General features: G+C 40.1%; 1 protein-coding gene across 2 annotated transcripts in view; it reads right to left on the bottom strand.

Annotated features, from left to right (window-relative positions):
• Positions 1-1,151: 1,151 nt before the first annotated feature.
• Positions 1,152-18,268, bottom strand: part of LOC144592775 (antizyme inhibitor 1-like) — a 49,107-nt gene continuing 31,990 nt past the window's right edge. For both annotated transcript variants that reach the window (XM_078397763.1, XM_078397764.1), the window contains 9 exons: positions 15,875-16,051; positions 15,547-15,719; positions 13,327-13,461; positions 4,975-5,056; positions 4,440-4,520; positions 3,843-4,008; positions 2,744-2,856; positions 1,979-2,190; positions 1,152-1,839 (listed from right to left, as the gene is read on the bottom strand). In XM_078397763.1, coding sequence (XP_078253889.1) covers positions 1,710-1,839; positions 1,979-2,190; positions 2,744-2,856; positions 3,843-4,008; positions 4,440-4,520; positions 4,975-5,056; positions 13,327-13,461; positions 15,547-15,719; positions 15,875-16,051 — 1,269 coding nt within the window. In that variant the 3' untranslated portion in view covers positions 1,152-1,709. The remainder of the gene's footprint in view (positions 1,840-1,978; positions 2,191-2,743; positions 2,857-3,842; positions 4,009-4,439; positions 4,521-4,974; positions 5,057-13,326; positions 13,462-15,546; positions 15,720-15,874; positions 16,052-18,268) is intronic.

The following is an 18,268-nucleotide window of genomic DNA, read 5'->3' as shown; positions in this document are numbered from 1 at the left end:
GTGCAGGAAGGAACTACAGATGCTAGTTTACAAAGATAGACACAAAATGCCGGGACAGGCAGCATCTCCAAAGAGAAGGAATGGATGACTTTTTGGGTCAAGAGTAGGGTCTCGACCCAAGATTTATAAGTTGTTTAGCTTACACAAAGTGCAGTTGCTGAAGCAGTCTTTTGATGTGGTACAAGTGCAATTTCAAAAGCATGCCTATAAAATAGAATTCCTTAAAAGGAGAGTCATTCTATGGCATCCTTCAAAGTATTCATGTACAATTATATGTCTGATTGCAGGATAGTGTTGCCTAATCTTTTACAATTATAAAAAAATTAAGGAAAACAAGGCTTAAATGCGTGGAAGAGCCGATTGTCTTCTTCAAATGACTCGTAGATCAATGTTCAAGACGTGGCACAAGAACTCAAAATTGCACTTTGCTTCCCTCGAATACCCTCTGCTTCCTTCCATGGAGCCAATTTGCTATCCATCCAGCTATCTCTCCTTGGATCCCATGCGATCTAACCTTCCAGAGCAGCCTACCATGCGGAACCTTGTTACTCCAACTTTTTGTGTCTATCTTTAATCTAACAAATTAAACCAGCATCTGCAGTTCCTTCCTACACACTGGCTATAAGTATCTAATGTGTAGAAGCCTGCAATTTCAAGTATACCAAGGCTTGGATTTTTTAGTTTGGAAAGGATTAATATTTCATCTGCAGTCAACTTAATAATTGTGAATGCGGGTCACAAAAAACATCCAGAAAAATAGCTCTGCACTTACAGCTTTTAAACACAGCAGTAAAAATCTCAGATAAAGTAGTAAGAAGTCAAGCCTACCGTCTACAAAGGTAAACACCAAGATGTCTATATATAAAAATATGTTTTATCAAAGCAAGTATACAAGTGCTTAAGAATACCTTAAGCAGAACATGTAGGCCAGCTTGGATTCTTATCTGCTGTTTGTGGTTGCTTTACATTTATCCAATTCCATTAACAAGAAAAATCATAAGAGGAACTTAAGTTTTCAGTTCGCACAGCCTTTCAGGTAGTGCTTTGTGCAGCAATAATTTAAAATGAGCAGTAGATTTCAGATTTCTGTTATTCAACAAGCTTTGGCATATTCTGCTTTTAAACAGCGCTCAATTAACAAAGAGCCAAAATGAAGCTATATAATTTTATTGGAAATCAATAACAGGGACAATAGATCATATAAAGTTTGCTGCAATTTTACATTTATTAAACTACAGAATGAAGCACATATTTTACACATCCTAAACATTTTACACATCAAATCTTTCAGGTTATTCTGTTAAATGGGTAAATGAAAACCTCAAGACATCTATAACAAGAATATCTGTATAAAAATTGTGAATATGTAAACTGTTTAAGCAGGGAACCTTGTGAAAGGTTTCCACCTCTTCCAAGTCATCCATTTTGTTGCATATTTTATTGTTGGTTTGTGGGGGGAAAGGGAGGGGGGAGAAAGTAAAAAGTTACATCAACTCACAGGCTTCATTTCAGATGGTTAAAATGTTAATTTTTTCCACATGACCACTTGTAGTTATTCTAGCCGATTTCTGCCTGGTCCCGATTAACTATTTCAAGTGTTCAAGTTAAAATTTTAACAAAAATTAAGAAAGCAGGCTTGTTCCACTGGTTTCCTTCCATGTTGGAATGTCAACCAGACATGCGACTGAACAGAACTGCAATTCCATAACTTAAGCACTGATGCCAGACAAACTAGTAGCTGGAAAACCACCTTCCCGGCTGAACTGAAAACAAGAAGACACACACGAGGAGTTCTTCACAGATGTTTCCAAGGTTAAACCAACTTCCTGCATCCAACACCTGAGACAAGAGAAAATCCATCAAAGATGAACATATTAAAAAAGGCACACTTATTGCTGAATTTCAGCATGGTGATTAGTTATTAATGCTGTGGATTATCTTTACGATAATTTAACAAGGCTAATTTTGAGTTACTCACCAATCGCTTGTTGACATCACACAGTAAATGGGCAACTTCTGGAGCTCATTAAAAGTAGACTGCTTCAATGTGTATGCTCCCATGTTTTCAAAGATGATCCAATCACCGACACTTAATTCTGGTAGAAGACAATGCTCCACAACCCGATCAAGCCCATCACAGGATGGTCCCCACAGGCTACTGGCAAATACTGGCTCTCCTGAAACAGGTTTCTAATAGAGAAACGAGTATATCAGAATGATTTTTCAGCTACAATTATCCCATATTTACCCAGAAAGCATGCTTGAAATAACTTAAACCAAGAGTATCTGCAAAGATAATCTTGTATATGACTAAGAGTGTGCTAAATGAATAGCAGCCTTCCAGTACTTTTACTTCATAGAGGTCTTGCATTCCGAGGCTGTCAGTACTCTCATTATATCAACCTGTTTCAAGTTCACATTTTATATTAATGCTGTACTAGACTATATTTATATTTAATATCAATGTTTCACTGTAAGATGCTCCCTGCCTTACGATGCTTCGATCTACGATGTTTCGACTTTGCGATGGTGCAAACGGCAGCGACCCGTAGCGAGCCACAGCTCACTTCCGGCCACGTGATCAGGTGTATTAAATGCATTTCGACTTACGATATTTTCCGTTTCCGATGGGTTTCTCGGAACGTAACCCCCATCATGTTGAGGAGCACCTGTACTTAATATTTTAGAAAATTACATAAAATTACTTTTTTTACTGATGTTCTTCATAAAATCATTAACCCACCTTGTGAAGAATTGGAATAGCATTCGCAGTTCGATACAGATTCTTAACAAAAGAGCCGTAAACACCATCACTTATGTAATACATGAAGAATGGTTCATCATTCATGGACGAAACTAAGGGATGAAGAAATTATAATTAATATTCTGCAGTCAATTTTATTAATTCTGCAGTCAATTTTATTAATTCATGTTTAGTTTAATAAAAGTCACAGAAGACTGGAGATCAGTAGATTTGAACAATATCCTTCCAAAGAAGTCAAATTCAATCCAGATTGACAGGATGACTGTCCAATAGTCATCAACTTTACAAAGGATAAGGTTTAAAAGGAAAGTTTAGAAAATGTTTTCAGGACTTAGTATTAAGAAGATTTGTTGCAGAAAACACAAATAGTGCGTGAATTCAAAAAGTGTTAACTCTGAGCCCTACTTCAAAAATACCACAAATACACAATGAGAGAGGAGAAGAAAAACAGGACGAGGCTCGGAAAGACTTCTTTCAGACTGGTGAATGCCAGGGACTGTCTTTTTGGTAGTGAATGGGGCACAAATCATTTGAGATCAGTAAAGGCATTTAAGAAATTGTAGACTTAATTGTAGAATTAAGAAACAGGGGCTAAATTAGGTGACTGGCATCCTTAAATCTTTTGAAGTTTTTAAAATGGGTTCAATCTGCTTCCTTGAGTGTCACAAATCTGCAGGGGGGAAAACAAAATCAAAAAAATGTGAAACTTCAACAGACTAAAAATACGGGCAGTGGTGTAACTGGGAGTGAATTATTGAAGACAGAGTACACATTTAGGTTGATAATAAAAGTACACTTTTGATGAAAAATAGAATTCTACTCAAAAACTAATGCTACATTCAATCTATATTTTATGTTAATCAAGGTTGGGTGCTTAGCTTTTTCTAGCATATAAAACCAAAAAGCACTAATTGAAACATATACAAACCAAACTAATTATCAGACTGCTGTCAACCACTGGGATAGCATTACGGACATCTTCGGAATATGTTGTATAATTATCATTTGAATGAATAAATGGAGCAAATTGCATATTGTTCAACTAACAATGACACCCAGTGGAAATACTTGTGATTACCTTCAAACTCATCCTGTGAATCTCTTGCAAGAGTCTTCTTGGCTACTATGTTAACTGCTAGAGTGAATGCCGAATTCACATAGTAGCTACCGGGTTCAGCAATAATTTTAATACCACTTTCCGATGGGAAGTAAATTTCAAGGAGTGGAGTAATGGCATCAAAGAACTAGAAATGGAGAAAAATAATGAAAACACAATCACTTACACATTATATTAATCCATAGGTTGCTTAATAATCCTCTAAAAATAGTCATTACTTTAAGAACAAACCCATCACTATTATTTGCGCATCATTAAATTATTACATTTCATTTTACATGCAAGGTTTGTGCAATCAGCTAAGATGTCCAAATCTCCTATTCAGAGGTTTATTTTTAAGTAGTTTATTAGTTTTTTCCAAATCTATGAGAAATATTAGGTACACTTCCAAGACATTTGATGAAATAAGTAGCAGTGGAGTGAAGGGCAGTCCAGACGTTTTCCAATACTTAATCACGAGCAAAGATTTTGAGTTTGGGGAAATTACTATTATATAAAATTATACATGCAGGATATTTTATCCCAAATTTGGAATGTTAAAACAAAGATTGTCCATACCTTTTCAAGCTGCAATTCACCATCTGTTCCAGAAAACCCACCTCCAATGTCCAGCAGATTCATGCCAAAACCAAGCTCTTTCTGTAACAGTAAACATGAAGAATTAGGAAGTTAATCAATTTTCCTTTCAAACAATATTGGACAATCACAGTGGATTAGCTTAAATTTGATCAAAATTAAAATCTAAAGGCAAGGATAAGTTGAATTGTTCGGCAGCTAATTGTACAATGGTCACGACCGGGAAATATGTTCCAATCTGACTCTTCAGAACAAAGAAGTAGGAATCATACATACATCACATGCTACCATGTTCACTATATTTTAATGTATCAAATTCTGATATATACCTTGAAAGCCAAATAGATGACCCATAAGCCATCAATTTACAATGACCATATTTTGTAATTCAATAGCAATCATTTATTGAGCAGCACCCTCTACTGTTTAAATTCTGCACTGTGAACAGCATACTTCAAATTGTTTATTGTCAAGATAGATTGTTTAAAAAAAATGCACAAATTAACAGGATACTTACAGCCATATCAAAGACACATCGAGCATCAGCTAATGCATGCAGATAAGTCTCTATATTGCTGTTTGAACTTGAAACATAAAACCTGTTGAAAAAAAATAAAAATTGAATTTGCTGTCATTGTTCCAATCATTCACTCATTTTTGCAAGCCTATCAATTAGATATTACAGTACATAACCTAGATATCTCATTTAGATATTTATTAGCCTATATATATTTTTAATAAAATTAAACATGTTAAATTATTAAAGTGCCCTGGCTAACTTGAACTCTTTTTACAGATAAACATAGCACAAAAAGTAAGGAATTTTGTGTTTGGTAGATTATTTCTTTGTTGTAACAATGCTTCTTGGCAATAAATCTTTTCCCGTTGGAAAGCCTGTTTATTTCCCTTTTAAATGGTGCCACATTTGTAAGGAACATGCATTTGTGGGATGAGCAGCAGAGCTGAGTATGTGGGTTGCGCCCATGAAAAATCTGCCAAATCTTCTCTGCCAATGCCAAACAGCTTATTCTGCCATTGACTCTTGTTCGGTGTTGTTTGGTGGATTGGATGATTGAAGTCTGAAGAAACAAGACATATTGGCAATTTAACAATTTATTCATTTAATAAACAGGAGCCTCAGTAGCGTGTGGAAGAACCATACACAGCCACAACAGCCTGGCACCTCCTCCTCATGCTGGTCACCAGCCTGGTCACACACTGTTGTGGGATGGCATCCCATTCTTCAACCAGCATTTGTCGCAAGTCAGCCAACGTGGTTGTGTTGGTCACTCTGGCACGAACAGCACACCCAAGCTGATCCCACAAGTGTTCAATGGGGTTGAGGTCAGGACTGCTGGCAGGCCATTCCATCCTCTCAACTCCCAAATTCTGGAGGTAGTCTCTGAGAAACCCTGCTCTGTGGGGGCGAGCATTGTCATCTTGGAGGATAGAGTTCAGTCCCAGACTGTGGAGATATGGGATTGCCACTGGTTGCAGAATCTCATCTCGATATCTCTCTGCATTGAGATTGCCTCCAATGATGACAAGCCTCGTTTTTCCAGTGAGGGAGATGCCGCCCCACACCATCACACTGTCTCCACCAAAAGATGTTACTCTATCGGTGCAGCAATCAGCATAGCGTTCTCCGCGTCTTCTCCACACTTTGACTCTATGATCCAACTGCCGTAGGCAGAATCTGGACTCATCGCTGAACATAACGTTCCTCCACATGTTCAGGTTCCAGTGCACGTGTTGCCGACACCAGTGCAAACGGGCCTGACGGTGAAGGGCAGTCATGGCAGGCCTCCTGGCAGCCCTATGAGACCGGAGATCGGCTGCGTGCAGTCTGTTCCGAATTGTCTGGGCAGAGAGCCGTCGGCCATATCGTCCTGTAAACCTTGACTGCAAATCTGTAGAAGACAGCCTACGGTTCCTAAGTGCTGACAGGGTGAGGAAACGGTCTTCTTCGGGTGTCGTCTTCTTGGGACGCCCACTTCGCGGCCTGTCTCTGACATCCCCCGTTATATGGAACTTGGCCTTTGGAGATGGTACTAGGGCTCACTCCAAATAATGCCACAACTTGGTTTTGCGGAACACCAGCTTGAAGTTGCCCTATCGCACGGGCCCTATCCAGGTCCTTGGAGCAGACACCTACTGACCACTGTAGCAGGGCCCATGCTCACAGATGCTGCCAATCAGGTGCCAATCAGGCACCTGATTGTCAGCACCTGGGGGTACCAGAAGCTCAAAACAAGAGTCAATAGCAACAGCAGAATAAGCTGTTTGGCATTGGCAGAGAAGATTTGGCAAATTTTTCATGGGCGCAACCCATATACTCAGCTCTGCTGCTCATCCCACAAATGCATGTTCCTTACAAATGTGGCACCATTTAAAAGGGAAATAAACAGGCTTTCCAACGGTATAAGATTTATTGCCAAGAAGCATTGTTACAACAAAGAAACAATCTACCAAACACAAATTTCCTTACTTTTTGTGCTATGTTTATTTTACCACTGTCCTAGGCACTCGTCTCCCATCTTCTGCAACTCAAAACTTGTTTTCATGCTTTCCCAGTAATGACCAAGGGTCATTATGAAAACAACCTTATGATAATTCTCAATACCAGCCTTTCGCAAAGATACGATCTCAGCTCCTCACTATAGTCCCGCTACACTTACGACAATGCAGCCAAATTCTGCTCTAACTCCATTTACAGGTTTGCAGGTGAACCACCATAGTGGGCCAGATCTCAAACAATGACTCAATGTAGTACAAGAAGATAAAAAGAGCTGAGTAAGAGATCAAGACAACCACTCCCTCAATGTCAACAAGACGAAGGAACTAGTTATTGATCTCCAGAAAAGAGGTGGTATACTCATCCCAGTCGGCATCAATGGTGAAGTGGAGATAGTTGAGAGCTTCAACTTTGTAAATATCACCCACAATTTGACCTGGACCAACCACATTGAAGGCACAGCCAAGAAAGTGTTTTGCCATGTCTCCAACAACTCTTTCCAACTTCCACAGATGTACCACATATTGGGATGCATCACAATTCAGGTTGAGAACAGCTCTGAACAAAACTATAAGAAGTTGCAGTTGTGGAAGCAGCCCAAAACAGTCTCCCCACGTCCCAATCGACTCCATCTACACTTTACACTGTCTTGGGAAAGTAGCCTTGAAAGTAACCTAGGTTACACCAGTCATTCCTCCTTCTCCCCTCTCCCATCTGACAAAAGATACAAAAGCTTAAAAGTATGTACCACCAGATTCAGATGAAATGCGTAGGAAGGAACTGCAGATGTTAGTTTACACCAAAGATAGACACAAAATGCTGGAGTAACTCAGTGGGACAGGCAGCATCTCTGGAGAGAAAGAATGGACGACGTTTCAGGTTGAGACCCTTCTTCAGACAGAGTCCGGGGAGAGGGAAGCTAGAGATATGGAGGGTACTCGGGTGTGAAAAGGACAGATCAAAGGAAATGTACAATGGTTTAATTATGGCTGAGGGGAAGGTGACAACAAGGCATAGAAACAGTAAAACTGATCAGGAGGACAGTGAAACTTGTCGAGTATTCGGGTGGGAGAGGGACAGCAAAGGTTACTTGAAGTTGGAGAAATCAATATTCATACCGCTGAGTTGTAAGCTGCCCAAGTGAAATATGAGGTGCGGTTCCTCCAGATTCAGAAAGAGCATCTTCCCCACTATTCAGATTACTTGACAGTCCCCTCATAAATTGAGTCGTCTCTATCTTCCAACCTACCTAATTGCCACCTTTGTACTTTGTTAATCTGCACTCTCTTCCAAACTGTAATGCTATAATGTCGTAGCACAAAATTCTGCACTCTGACATTTTTCTCTTTCCATTAGATTTTGACTGGTGTATGGTTTGATTGTACTTAACGTATGAATTGATTGGATAGCACACTAAGTTTGTCATGGTACAAAAGACAATAAAAAACCTAATAACACCAATGCTAGACTCCATGTGGATAACAAAAATAAGGAAGCTATCACCAATGCCACTTGCAGTATGACTGCAATGACGTACAGTGGTCACTCCTGTGAGTCACACAACAGCTTCTGTCCAAGTTTCATCTTAATGACATAATCTGCAGAATATAAATATTATAGATCTTGGCTCTGGCTGCAAACTGGCTATATTCCAGATCACTGGTGATGAGACGTGAATTAGCCAAGATAGACTGGCAATTGATTCTTAAAGGGTTGACGGTGGATATGCAATGGAAGGCATTTAAAGACCGCATGGATGAACTACAACAATTGTTCATCCCAGTTTGGCAAAAGAATAAACCAGGGAAGGTAGTGCATCCGTGGCTAACAAGGGAGATTAGGGATAGTATCAAAACAAAAGATGAAGCGTACAAATTAGCAAGAAAAAGCAGCCTACCAGAGGACTGGGAGAAATTCAGAGTCCAGCAGAGGAGGACAAAGGGCTTAATTAGGAAAGGGAAAATAGATTATGAAAGAAAACTGGCAGGGAACATAAAAACTGACTGCAAAAGTTTTTATAGATATGTGAAGAGAAAAAGATTAGTTAAAACAAATGTAGGTCCCTTGCAGTCAGAAACAGGTGAATTGATCATGGGGAACAAGGACATGGCAGACCAATTGAATAACTACTTTGGATCTGTCTTCACTAAGGAAGACATAAATAATCTGCCGGAAATAGCAGGGGACCGGGGGTCAAATGAGATGGAGGAACTGAGTGAAATCCAGGTTAGTCGGGAAGTGGTGTTAGGTAAATTGAATGGATTAAAGGCCGATAAATCCCCAGGGCCAGATAGGCTGCATCCCAGAGTGCTTAAGGAGGTAGCCCCAGAAATAGTGGATGCATTAGTGATAATTTTTCAAAACTCTTTGGATTCTGGAGTAGTTCCTGAGGATTGGAGGGTAGCTAATGTAACCCCACTTTTCAAAAAGGGAGGGAGAGAGAAAACGGGGAATTACAGACCAGTTAGTCTAACATCGGTAGTGGGGAAAATGCTAGTCAGTTATTAAGGATGGGATAGCAGCACATTTGGAAAGTGGTGAAATCATTGGACAAAGTCAGCATGGATTTATGAAAGGTAAATCATGTCTGACGAATCTTATAGAATTTTTCGAGGATGTAACTAGTAGAGTGGATAAGGGAGAACCAGTGGATGTGTTATATCTGGACTTCCAGAAGGCTTTCGATAAGGTCCCACATAAGAGATTAGTATGCAAACTTAAAGCACACGGTATTGTGGGTTCAGTATTGATGTGGATAGAGAACTGGCTGGCAGACAGGAAGCAAAGAGTAGGAATAAACGGGTCCTTTTCAGAATGGCAGGCAGTGACTAGTGGGGTACCGCAAGGCTCAGTGCTGGGACCCCAGCTATTTACAATATATATTAATGATTTGGACGAGGGAATTGAATGCAACATCTTCAAGTTTGCGGATGACACGAAGCTGGGGGGCAGTGTTAGCTGTGAGGAGGATGCTAGGAGGCTGCAACGCGACTTGGATAGGTTAGGTGAGTGGGCAAATGCATGGCAGATGCAGTATAATGTGGATAAATGTGAGGTTATCCACTTTGGTGGCAAGAACAGGAAAGCAGACTATTATCTGAATGTTGGCCGATTAGGAGAAGGGGAGATGCAGCGAGACCTGGGTGTCGTGGTGCACCAGTCATTGAAAGTAGGCATGCAGGTGCAGCAGGCAGTGAAGAAAGCGAATGGTATGTTGGCATTCATAGCGAGGGGATTTGAGTATAGGACCAGGGAGGTTCTGCTGCAGTTGTACAGGGCATTGGTGAGACCACACCTGGAGTATTGCGTACAGTTTTGGTCTCCTAATCTGAGGAAAGACATTCTTGCCATAAAGGGAGTACAGAGAAGGTTCACCAGATTGATTCATGGGATGGCAGGACTTTCATATGAAGAAAGACTGGATAGACTCGGCTTGTACTCGCTGGAATTTAGACGATTGAGGGGGGGATCTTATAGAAACTTACAAAATTCTTAAGGGGTTGGACAGGCTAGATGCAGGAAGATTGTTCCCGATGTTGGGGAAGTCCAGAACAAGGGGTCAGTTTAAGGATAAGGGGGAAGTCTTTTAGGACCGAGATGAGAAAGTTTTTTTTCACACAGAGTGGTGAATCTGTGGAATTCTCTGCCACAGAAGGTAGTTGAGGCCAGTTCATTGGCTATATTTAAGAGGGAGTTAGATGTGGCCCTTGTGGCTAAAGGGATCAGGGGGTATGGAGAGAAGGCAGGTACAGGATACTGAGTTGGATGATCAGCCATGATCATATTGAATGGCGGTGCAGGCTCGAAGGGCCGAATGGCCTACTCCTGCACCTATTTTCTATGTTTCTCTGATCCTAGACATAATTCCTACCAACGACTCTGGCCATACACCGGCCCATAATCACAACTATTGACATTTTACTTCTTGCCAGTACAAAACATCAAATACAATTATCAAAAGTGTAGGAAGGAACCTCGGATGCTGGTTTAAACTGAAGATAGACAAAAAACTGAAGCTAGATCCTTCTTCAGTCTAAAGAAGGGCCACGACCCAAAACGTCACCCATTCCTTCTCTCCAGAGATGCTGCCTCTGTCCTGCTGAGTTACTCCAGCATTTTGTGTCTATCTACAATTATTTAAAGAGTGGTTAACAAGAACAATGTACAAATCTCTCTATTATTGCAATGTTATAAATCAAGCTGCATGTGGAAATTTAATTTGAATTTATTTTCAGATGTTCACCAAAATTTACAAAATATTCTCATTAAATTAAGCTAAGACTTTTCTTTCTCGAAACGCAATAGTTTTTCCTATGTTACCAAAACTAGAATATTTTCAAATGCCATTTATCGCATCAAAACCACCATTTTCAATGACACTTCTGTACCAGGCACCAAGTAAACAAATGAGCTATGCTCTTCCTCCCCCCCCCCCACCCACCCCCCCCCCACTCCTTGGAACAATTATTTAGTATTTCCCAGTCTCAGTTACATTGTTATCTATGAACTCACATTTCCAAACTCATTTAACTTTTTTTAAATGGCAAGCATGATCAGACCGAAATGGGGGAAATAATGTATTTTTATACTAAAGATGCAGTTTCACTTAAGAGGAAAAGCAAAACCTTCCAAATTGAAAACTACATAACATAGCTCTGTGCAAATGTATCCATTCATTTCCCTTCCTCACTTTGTACATTTAGAACATTCACACTCCTGGCACTGGAAAGATAACTTGCAACCCTTTAGAGTTGGTCAAAAACAAGAATGCATGGGACAGGTACAGGCAGCTGAGATCGTGCATCCCTGGAGGAGTTTCAGGAACTAAGGAGTAAACCGAAAAATGAGATCAGAAGGGCAAAAAGGGGCCAGGAGATAGCTCTGGGAGGTAGCATTAAGGAAAATCCCGAAAGATTTTATAAATACATAAGGGGAAGGGTAACTAGAGAGAGAGTGGGACCTCTCAGGAATCAAAGCGGTCACCTCTGTGTGGAGCCACCGGAGATGAGCAAGGTCCTCAATGAGTATTTCTCCTCTGTATTTACCAAGAAGAAAGACAATAGGACTGAGGAACTTGGGGCAGTCAATGGAAGTTCCTTGAGAGCAGTCGGTGTTACTGTTGAAGAAGTACTGAAGGTACTATCGTGTATGAAGGGAGACAAATCTCCAGGGCCTGATCAGAAATATCTGAGGATATTGCGGGAAATTAGAGAGGAAATTGTGGGAGCCTTGGTTGAAATTTGAGTCATCCTTAAATACAGGAGAGGCGCCGGAAGACTGGAAGGTAGCAAATGTTGTGCCTCCTTTCAAGAAGGGCTGCAGGGAAAATGTTGGAAACCATAGGTTGGTGAACGGAACATCTGTAGTTGGAAAGTTTCAAGAGAGTATTCTGATGGATAGGTTATACAGGCATTTGGATGGGCAATGGCTGATTAGGGATAGCCAGCATGGTTTTGTACGTGGGAGGTCGTGTCTCACAAATCTGAAAGATTTTTTTGAAGACATGACCAAAAAGGTCGATGAGGGCAGAGCTGTAGATGTTGTGCACATGGATTTCAGTAAGGCATTCGACAAGGTAGGCTGCTCTGGAAGGTTAGGTCGCATGGGATTCAAGGGGAGATAGTTGAACGGATTGCAAATTGGCTCCATGGAAGGAAGCAGAGGTGGAAGGAACCTCCATGGTGGAAGGTTGCTTCTCGGACTGAAGGCCTGTGACTAATGGTGTACCCCAGGGTTCGGTGCTGGGCCCGTTACTGTTTGTTATCTACATCAATGATTTGGATGAGAACATTAGCAAGATTAGCAAGTTTGCTGATGATAAAAGTGAGTGGTTTTGCAGATAGTGAAGATGGTTGTGAAAGATTACAGCAGGATCTGGATCGATTGGCCAGGTGGGCTGAGGAATGGTTGATGGAATTTAATACAGAGAAGTGTGAGGTGTTGCATTTTGGGACATCTAATAGGGGCAGGACCGCACAGTGAATGGTAGGCCTCTGGGGAGTGTGGTAGAGCAGAGGGATCGAGGAGTGCACGTGCATGGTTCCTTGAAGGTCAAGTCGCAGGTAGATAAAGTGTCAAAAAGGCTTTTGGCACATTGGCCTTCATCAGTCAGAGCACTGAGAATAGAAATTGGGAGGTCATGTCGCAGTTGTATAAGACGTTGGTGAGACGACATTTAGAATATTGTGTTCAGTTCTGGGCACCATGTTATAGGAAAGATATTTTCAAGCTTGAAAGGGTTCAGAAAAGATTTACGAGGATGTTGCCAGGACTAGAGGGTGTGAGCTATAGGGAAAGGTTGAGTAGACTAGGTCTCTATTCCTTGGAAATTAAAAAAACAAAAACACTACTCACCTTACACCAATCACCTGAATCCCTAGTTCTTTGGCAGATTCCAAAAGCTGTCTGCAGTTCTTCAATGTAGCTCCAAACTTCATACCAATCACATTTTCTTCATTTGAATCAGCAGTTGCAATGTCTACCAAGAGCCTAAGAGAAGAGGAAGATGATTGGGGCATAGTTGGTTTACATCATCATATGTGTAGCTTGAAGACTGTCAGAAGTATGAAGATTATGTTGGCAGAAGCTTCCACTTTCAAGGTCTGAATCTGAACCTAAATAAAAACAAATCCTGCGCAGGAGAGAAAACTGATGATTAGGGCCTAGATGTGTTGCTACACGTAAAAGGACATGGAGGAGAAAAATAATGTAGTAAGCCAAGACTCAATTGTTTCATCAAAAGAGTTGACTGGACACTGTAACAAAAGAATTGAAAAACAATAGTGCACTTAAGCCAATCAAGTCTAATTCTAACATCAAATAGCAAAACCCTTGCTCGGTATACTATACTATAATTACCAAATCAAACACTTGTAATCACATTATTAATGATCTATCTATCCATATCATCGCACCTAGTATTACAATTATTCTCAGCTACTTGACTAAGATGGCAATATAATGAGCCATTCCTATCTCAAAGTTCAGGCATGTGGGGAAGTAGTCCATTCCAATCAGCTGCCCATATTCCTGACAGAAGGCTAGAACATGTACTGTCAGTCAGACTGAAATCTGTAGTTTTCCACCAATGTGAAGGTAACAAGATGCTACTTGTGGTGTCGGGGAATGAATGCCAACTTTGAAGATACCTGTCCTCCAGTACCTTGTCCGTGGAATTTCATCGCAGCATGTTTGGGAAAAATACTCTTTCTAACCCTTTCTGCCTTTGGTTTATGCTTTGAATGCTATAGACAAAATTTGGCAGATCCTTTTGACAGAGTGTAATATTATAAAACTTTTCAAGCCACCAAAATGCACATTAATAGATGCAGTATTGTGGAGCAACCCACTTTTCAATTCTAGCATTGTAGCAAATCAGCTACAAACAGGCTACAGTTATATAGAAGCATCAGACATCCAATGAAACTGTCAAATCCGTACAGTACAGGTATTTTGAAGTAGGCCGAGCATCAACTTTACAATCAATTTCTTTCTAGGCAATACATTTAATTTTAATTCAGTTTCATAGGGATGAACATCATCAAATAAAGCTAGTGTTGGAAAATATGTCTTCTGCTCCACTTGTTTCATATTCAAAAAGCTGCTGACATCGCAGGAACAGTGGGGCTGGAGTTCAGCAAGTACTTTACAGGGTTAGTCATGTTTCCTGTGTTCTTCCACCTGACATGATTTTTACTGCTTGTAACCACCAATATGTAAAGTCGTTAACTGCCCTGCAGCAAGTTAGGGCAATATTTTGGGTGGTATGGTATCCAACAAGTTAATTTATATCTAATTAAAGACTTTGTATTGGCCTTTTTTTAAAACTTTATTTTGTGAAAATTAACGGCCAATCTTCCAGACAATATTTGTACAAGATTTAAATATTTCAAACCAAGGAACTTGTTTAAATATGTGACAATCATTTATAGCCAAAGCATTTTCAATCTCCCACTGCTATTTATCTCAGTTCCAATTTCCCTCCTGGGATGAATAACATTTATTATATCGTATATCAACGTGATCAGGGTTTAAAAAAAATAAAACTTTAGTCTGGATTTCTTGCCTTTTACCAATAATAGGAAGGTCCACAGTGCTCTATAAAAACTTGAAATGATCCAATTCAAAAACAGCCCATCGAAAAGGCAGTTTTTAAAGCAATTGTTTAATGCGATAACGCAATGTTCGTATATAGAATGCTCACAAAATCTAGAAAATATTTACAAAAAATGTTCAAGCTTAGTGAATGTTGAACTTCTTGGATATGTAAAGCATTATTTGATAATCCTTAAATACTTTACTGTATATAATAATTTGGGAGGCAAGATATAGGTGACTTCAAGTGACACAGCTCCTCAAAAAAAGGGAGTTCATTTGTGTCTGAAGTCAAAGCCAGAGAAATATTTGAAAGAATATATTAATCACTTTTATTTTAAAATCTGACAGTTTAATTGCGAACGTGACAAGTGTTTGAACAGTTAATGCTACAAGTATACGAAGGAAAAATAATATTCTCGTTTATGCTAAAGATTGGGCTACTGAATATTTTGGTTTTGGTCAGCTTTACACACTTACTTGGCACTGGGATGATTACGTGCAATTTTCAGAAGTTCAGCCTCGTTATCGCAACTCATGATATTTATTCCCTTTTTGGCTGCATACTTAATCTGGGAAACCTGCTTGCATGGGTTGATGTAGATAATATTGTCAGATGTAACACCCAAGCTTTGCACAAGTGTTATTTCATTCTGTGTGAGGAAATATACATGATCAGACTAGCGCATTATTATTTATTAGTAAATTACATGATTTTAATTGTAATTTAATTTACATTTATAAAGAACAATTCAGAACTATGAAATTAAAGCAAGAGAATGTGAACTCAAACTATAGCAACAATCACCTTATTTGCGCAGGCAAAACCTGTTCCAAGAGCTGCCAGAACTTCAATTACAGATTGACTGCTGTTACACTTGACAGAGTAAAATGGTTTCACATGCGTCATCACGTTCTGCCATCGTATGTTCTTCTTCATAACATTCCCAAGATCAGCAACAAAAAAGGCATTCCTTTCTGTTTGCTACAATTGATAACAAAAATATTAGTTTCTAGATGAACTCTATGCTAATGTGGCTTCAGTTATTTACAACAAAATTTCAGCTGACATTTTTCAGAGCAATAGTTGGAAACAAAAAAAACTAATGCCACCAATCCTGATTGACTAATTTACTGGAGAAGCTCAGCCATAAACATGATGATCATAACCAAATTTGTTTCCCAAACCGTGTTGAAATAGTTGGTTTATGCAAACTAATTGAATCCTATCCAGGGAACACTCTTAAAATGAGGGTGTGATTGCCAGACTACAACAGGATTTCAGATAAATTGTCTCCTGGAAGCAACCATGATTACCAAACTTGATAGAGAATAAAGGAGAGATTTACATACAACATTTAAATGGGCAGCTAGTTAAATTTGTTTTAGATAGAATGCTGCCACTTGATAGTAATGCCACTTGGCACTGGTGCAAATCAGACATTGAGGCCAGGATGTCTAAATCATGGTGTTATCAATTTTCTGCCTGTTCAGAATGCACCAAGAATGACATCTCTATGCACTTATCTTACAATGAGAGAAAATGCAAGAGGAAGTTTAAAATCTCTTCAATAAACAATATTTTTTAAATAGTAATTCTAAACGTATATATATCCTCAACTACTGTGAATGAACAAAAAGATTTCTAGTTTAAAAAATTAAAAATCTGCCCAAATCCACTTTTCAAACAAAATTTAAAAAAAAAATAAAATAATAAATGTTATTTGTCATATGTAGGTTGGCACAGGGTCAACGGTACAATGAAATGTATTTGACAAGACAACGGATCACCTCAGCAGTAATATTCCAAGGATAAATAAGATTTTAAAAATGACATTAGTAAGGTAAAAAGACAATATTAAAAATAGGTAAAAAGACAATATTAAAAATAATCAACATATATGATTTGAAATGTGTTTATGAGTTCAGAAGCCTGACGGCCTGATGGTAGAAACTGTTCTTAAGTCTGGTGGTACGCGCAGCCATACTCCTGTATCGTCTGCCTGACGGTAACAAGAACAGCCTGCATGCTGGGTGGCTGTGGTCCTTGATGCTGCGTGCCTTCCGCAGGCACCGCCGGTAGAAAATGTCCCGAATGGCCGGGAGACAGTTGTCAGTGATGTGCTGTGCTGTGCTGTGCCGTCTTCACCACTCTCTGCAGTGATTTGTGGCTGTGGGCAGAACAGTTCCCGTACCAGACTGTAATGCAGCCCGTCAGCAGGCTCTCGATGGTGCATCTGTAGAAGCTTGTGAGGATGCTGGCATTCATGCCAAACTTCCTCATTCTTCTCAGGAAAAAGAGCCGCTGGTGGGCCTTCTTTGTTATTGTGTCCGTGTGCAGTGTCCAGGAAAGGTCCTCAGTGATGTGCACACCGAGGAACTTAAAGCCACTGACCCTTTCAACCTCAGCATCACCGATGTGGATGGGGAGGTGTCCACTCCCCCGCTGTCTCCTGTAGTCCACGATCATCTCTTTAGTTTTGCTGACATTGAGAGAAAGTTATTTTCCTGGCACCAGCTGTTTAGTGCCTTTACCTCCTCTCTGTAGGCCGTCTCATTGTTGTCTGTGATGAGGCCAAGATGGTCGTGTCGTCAGCGAACGTTAGGATGATGTTTGAGCTGTGCTTAGCAGTAGTCGTGTGTGAACAGGGAGTACAGGAGAGGACTGAGCACAGCCCTGTGGTGTGCCTGTGTTGAGGATCAGTGAGGAAGAGGTGTGGCTGCCAATTCTCACCACCTGGGTCCTGCCCGTCAGGAAATCGAATATCCATCCGCAGATGGAGGTCTCCAGTCCAAGATCAAGGAGCTTGGGGAAGAGTTTTGAGGGAATAATAGTCAATAAAGCTGTAGTCAATAAAGAGCATTCTCACATATGTATTACCTTTGTCCAGGTGGGTGAGCGCAGTATGTATTGCCATGGCGATGGCATCATCCGTGGCCCTGTTTGGTCTATATGCAAACTGAAGAGGGTCCAATGTGTCAGGGAGAGAGGAGCAGATGTGAGTTTTGACTAGTCACTCGAAGCACTTCATGACCGATGTCAGTGCGACAGGACGGTAGTCATTTAAACAGGAGGTTACTGGTTTATTTGGAACAGGAACGATGATGGATGCTTTGAAGGAGGGGTGGACCACAGAATGACTCAAAATAGGTTGAGGATGTTGGTAAACACCTCTGCCAGTTGATCAGCACACGCTCTGAG

Source organism: Rhinoraja longicauda, chromosome 4 (assembly GCF_053455715.1).
Source record: "Rhinoraja longicauda isolate Sanriku21f chromosome 4, sRhiLon1.1, whole genome shotgun sequence".
Classification (NCBI taxonomy): Eukaryota; Metazoa; Chordata; class Chondrichthyes; order Rajiformes; family Arhynchobatidae; genus Rhinoraja; species Rhinoraja longicauda.
This window is presented reverse-complemented; position numbering and strand designations above follow the sequence as displayed.